Source organism: Seriola lalandi, unplaced genomic scaffold, assembly GCF_002814215.2.
Source record: "Seriola lalandi dorsalis isolate HSWRI2012SDOR001 ecotype SW California unplaced genomic scaffold, Sedor1 jcf7180002054930, whole genome shotgun sequence".
NCBI lineage: Eukaryota > Metazoa > Chordata > Actinopteri > Carangiformes > Carangidae > Seriola > Seriola lalandi.
In genome coordinates, this window is record NW_019525482.1 from 135,703 (window position 1) to 140,532 (window position 4,830).

Below are 4,830 nucleotides of genomic sequence, written 5' to 3' on the forward strand. Positions count from 1 at the left end.
CCCTCCCTCCTCGCCCCCCCCTCCCTCTGCGGGCCCTGGGAGATGCGAGGGCTCCTGACAGCCACATTATTCTTTAAAAGCGCCAGCCGCTTCTGGAGCTGACAGCTTGTTCAGCAGTAGTGGCGCTCGTGGTGGTGGTGGGCGCTCGGCCGGCCTAAAGTGCTGGTGCAGCGCCATTTGGTGTCCCCACCGCCTTGTGCTCACATTGGGGGGGGGGCACACACTCACTGACTACTTCCTGGTTTGGACATCAACACAGGCTGGTCATATTTAATAATGTACCTTCTCTCTCTCTCTCTCTCTCTCTCTGAGATTTTATGGATTGGAGAAAACAACACGGCAGCAGAGCTAATTGGATGATAGGATTTCTATCAGAGACCATTAAGGGAAACAGAGAATGTATCCGGGGTTGAACGAGTGTTTGGGTTTCGCGTCGTGCGTCTGCAGGTGTAAACGTGTGTTTGAACACGGATCAGTGGCGCCTGGTTTTGACCTGGAGACGATGTAACTGTGATTTGAAAGCTCTCGACTCTCTATTGATTTTCAATCTGTCATTCTGGCAGACACGTGCTCTCTCTCTCTCTCTCTCTCTCTCTCTCTCTCTCTCTCTCTCTCTCTCTCTCTCTCTCTCTCATATCAGATAATTTCAGGGTAACATCACGCAGGACTATACTCCACCACACACACACACACACACACACACACACACACACACACACACCGCCGTTCGCTCACTCACACTCACTCTTCTTGGTGCTGCTGCGTGCGGCCAGGCTGGTCGTGCTCCCTGATTGGCTGTTGTCCTCCATGCTGGGGTCGAAGGCGGGGTTGACCAGCCCCGGCTCGTCCGACAGGAGGGCCACGGCGGCGGAGGTGGGGCTGTCGTTGGGCAGCGTGGCGATGGTGAGTTCTGACGTGCTGTCGGTGCACTCGCCCTCCTGCGAGCGCCGCTTCCTGTCCGCCGAGAGCCCATAGTGAGATGCCCCTTTACACCTACACACACACATACAGAGGTCAAAGGTCAGTCACCAAGTCAAATGACACAGCTGGCACAGTGCGGTTAATGCTGATGAAATGGCGACAGTGATGGTTTGACATAACGGAGAGCGTGTAATGAGCTAGATGTTGAAGCAGCAGCCAGCGTCCTGTATCATGGGAGACAGGAAGTCAACAAATTCACGTCAGCATCCGAGGAAAAGGTCACACCGTCAAGACTAATGCGAGCAGATTTCAGCGTCTCCTCCGGCCCGAGGCTTTGTGCACGCCGACCTTCGTCTCCTACTGCAGGGCCGCTTATCTGACCTTAACACTCACACGGAGCCGCTCCCAGACGCCACACAGCCGCTGACACAACAGCAAATGTTGTGGCGGAATATATTTCTCACAGCAGCTCAGGGAGAATAAACCAGGGACGTCACATTCAGTCTTTTAAAGGAAAAGAAACACGTTCTGTTGTTCGCACGTCGTCTTTGTGACAAGATCTGGATCATGTGTAGGATGGCTTCTCTCTGAGGCTGAGAGCGTGAGCAAACCCCCGACAGATGATTGAATACAAATGTAAGAAAACACTCATTAGAGAGAGTGGGGGGGGGGACACGACATCTGAATATAAAACAGATCGTCTGAATATTCTGGAAAACAAATCTAATTCCCAAGTTTCAGGTGTCGTCTTCCTGTCAACAACAACACGACAACCACAACACATCTGCACACTCCCCCCCCCCCCCATGCACACAGACACGCTCATGCACATATTATGCCACATGCCATAAAGGCTTTTCATGCTGACAGTATTAGATTGGGAATGTTTGTGTGTGAATTACAGACATCCCTACAGAGCAGGGTATTGTGTGTTGTTGGAGAGTTTTTCCTCCATCTGTGAGCCATAAAGGCTTTTGAGCTGACACTCCATCAGAGGCAGGAATAACACAGGCTCGTCTCTCCGGCTGTCTCTGCGGAGCCATCAGCACAAACATTAACTGGGTTTTAATGAGCTGGATCAAACCCAGGCTCTGCTCCGACGGTAGCTCAGAAAAACAAGAGCGGCGGCGGCGGCGGCATCCGTAAGAATCTCCCGCCGCTGATACCGAGCAACAACAGACGAGGTTCAGGAACAGCGAGGTGAAACGGCGGCCCAGCGTTGCAGAACCGAGATTACAAGCCACCGGCCCCCGTAGGACACCGACATGACTGGGAGCAGCGTTTTGTCTCAATAACGGAGCTGTCTGGGCGGGTGGCGCTCGCCGTCCATATTTCACTGGGAAAATCATTTCATCCTGAAGTGGCTTCTACATCGCACTTGTAGCCACGAGTCACACTCTCAGTTAGAAACAGCGTCACACGAGGCTGAAGCAGCTATTGATCTCACTCTGAGCTCTGTGACATCACAGCGCGTGTGTGTGTGTGTGTGTGTGTGTGTGTGTGTGTGTGTGTGTGTGGGCAGCACCACCGTCAGTTATTCTTGTTCATTTAGTGAGTAAATTGAACGCTATCAAGCATGTCCGTGCACCAGGCGCCATGACAGTGAGTGAAGTGGTTAAACTGAGCGATATTTCAGTCGGGGGGGGGTTCTTATATTTCTGATGATGGTAAATGGACTTTTCTATTCTTAGCCACTCAAAGCTTCACACTGACAGCACTTCTACCAAACACACACACACACACACACACACACACACACACACACACACACACTGATGGAACAGCCATCAGAGGCCCGAGGAGTCGGGGATCGAACCGCCGACCCGCTCTTCCTCCTGAGCCGCGAAGGAGAACACTGTGTTCGGGTTGTTCGTCCGTCTCATTCTCGTGGACGTGGCATCTCACGGACGCCTTGACGGAACTAAAATTCTCAAATTCTTGCACAATCATTCATTAGGACTTAGTGCTCAAAGGTCAAAGGTCAAGATCATGGTGACCTCACAAAAGCTCAGTTATTCCTTGAGAGATTTTCCTTCAAATGTGCCACAAATATTCATTAGGACTCAAGGATGAACTGATGAGATTTTGGTGGTCAAAGGTCAAAGGTCAAGGTCGCGGTGACATCACAAAACATGTTTTTGTTTTTTTCCTCTTGAATGTGGCATGTGAAGACCCCCTCGAGGAAACCGGTTTAGATTTGGCACAAACGTTCAGTTGGACTCAAAGACGAACTGATTGTGACGGAGAGACTGCGACTGTGTTCCCTGCGGCTCGGCGGAGGCGTAAACCCGAGACGCCGTAAATACTGTTTATTATTATTATATTGTTCTATTATTACATCAAGTTAGCAGTTTCATTCTGACTGCACAGTCTATTAATAACTCTACTTTCTTTTTTCACTCTCTCCCACACACACACACACACACACACACACATACACACACACACACACACACACACACCTCTCTGCTGGTCCGCTGACTACATGGAACTGAAGCCTTAGACAACATTCCCCCAGTTCCACCAGAGGGAAGAGGAAAATGGAAAACCACAGTCAGTCAGTGGAGACGGGCAAATACAAATACTGCTGAATACAGGTTCATTCAGTGACATAAATCTCACAGACCACCCACAAATTGTAGAAAAATGTCCAAGTCCGAGTATTAATGAACGCACACTACTCAAAGAGCTGAGGCCGTCCGGCTGTGGAGGATCTTCGGGGGCTTCGTTTCTGTCACACGTGCTGTGGATAAAGAAGATGTATGTGCAGAGCCGTCCCACAGAGCAGCAGATACACGATGTAGTTGTTGATAAGTCACAGAAACATAACGGCCGTCGCCGCTCAGAGTCTCTGAGACGGCAACACACAGACGTTGTTTAGTGCTCCACTGCTTTATTAGAAGGCTTTGTCTCTCGCTAATTAAAATCTCCTTGCTCCGGGGGATAAGAGTTGCAGCTGCTTAGACTTTGAATGTTTTTGAGTTTTTAATGTTAAAGGGTAAAACATGATGCTGCCTGAGGTTACAGGCAGGGGAGCATGACAGCAGCCCCTTGTCTTCCTCACCAGGGTGGTCTCCAGCTTTAGAGGCCAAGGTAAACGAGCCAATTAAGTCTGCACACTGGAGAGGTGAAGTGCTCACACACACACACACACACACACACACACACACACACACACACACACACACACACACACACACTCCCTGCTTTTCTTTCTGTGGCAAACAAACATTCTTTTATGTTTAATGATGGGAGTGCTTATGCAAAGCTCTCCTTTACTTGTGAAGCGTCATTTTTTCGGGGGATTATCACTGAGCTTAGAGGATGCTCATTAGCGCCGCGGCGTCCCCGCCTTGGTCAGCGCAGCCTCAGTTATCACATCATCTCTCTAAACCCTGGGATCTGTGGCGAGATAAGGAGCCAAGACATCAAATCATCCTCAGCACTCCTCCCTCCTCCTCCCTCCCTCCCCTCTCTCAAGCGCAATCACAATTACCCATGATGCTTTCAGAGACGCGGTGGTCGTGCTGCTGAAGCGCCCTGGCCGTGACACAAACAGCCTCGTTCTTGTGATGTGAAATAAACACCAGCTCACAACTCATCAAAGCCTGTGAGATTCTCCAATCCTCTTTAGGGTTGAGTGGATTATCCTTACTAACCCAAATACTCTCTCCGCTCGCCGACTGTCACGGACAATCGTGTTGGGCCACACTCCGCACACGGACCAAATTACCTCTGCTGAGGTGACGATTCCAGGTCAGACAGCCAGATACAGAAACTGTGCCGAGTCCCGGCGCATTGTTCCACATGCTGCGGCCGTGTGACACCGCCATCATGCAAACAGCCTGGAACCTAACGCAGAGCTTATTCACAGTCTGTGTGTGTGTGTGTGTGTGTGTGTGTGTGTGT

The 4,830-nt window shown here is 50.5% G+C and overlaps 1 protein-coding gene across 3 annotated transcripts in view; it reads right to left on the minus strand.

The window, feature by feature from the left end:
- lnx1 (ligand of numb-protein X 1) overlaps positions 1–4,830 on the minus strand; it is a 34,686-nt gene that overhangs the window by 11,140 nt on the left and 18,716 nt on the right. For 2 of the 3 annotated variants that reach the window (XM_023393219.2, XM_023393222.2), the window contains one exon: positions 740–993. In XM_023393219.2, coding sequence (XP_023248987.1) covers positions 740–993 — 254 coding nt within the window. The remainder of the gene's footprint in view (positions 1–739; positions 994–4,830) is intronic. The other variant, XM_023393221.2, reaches the window with a different exon arrangement.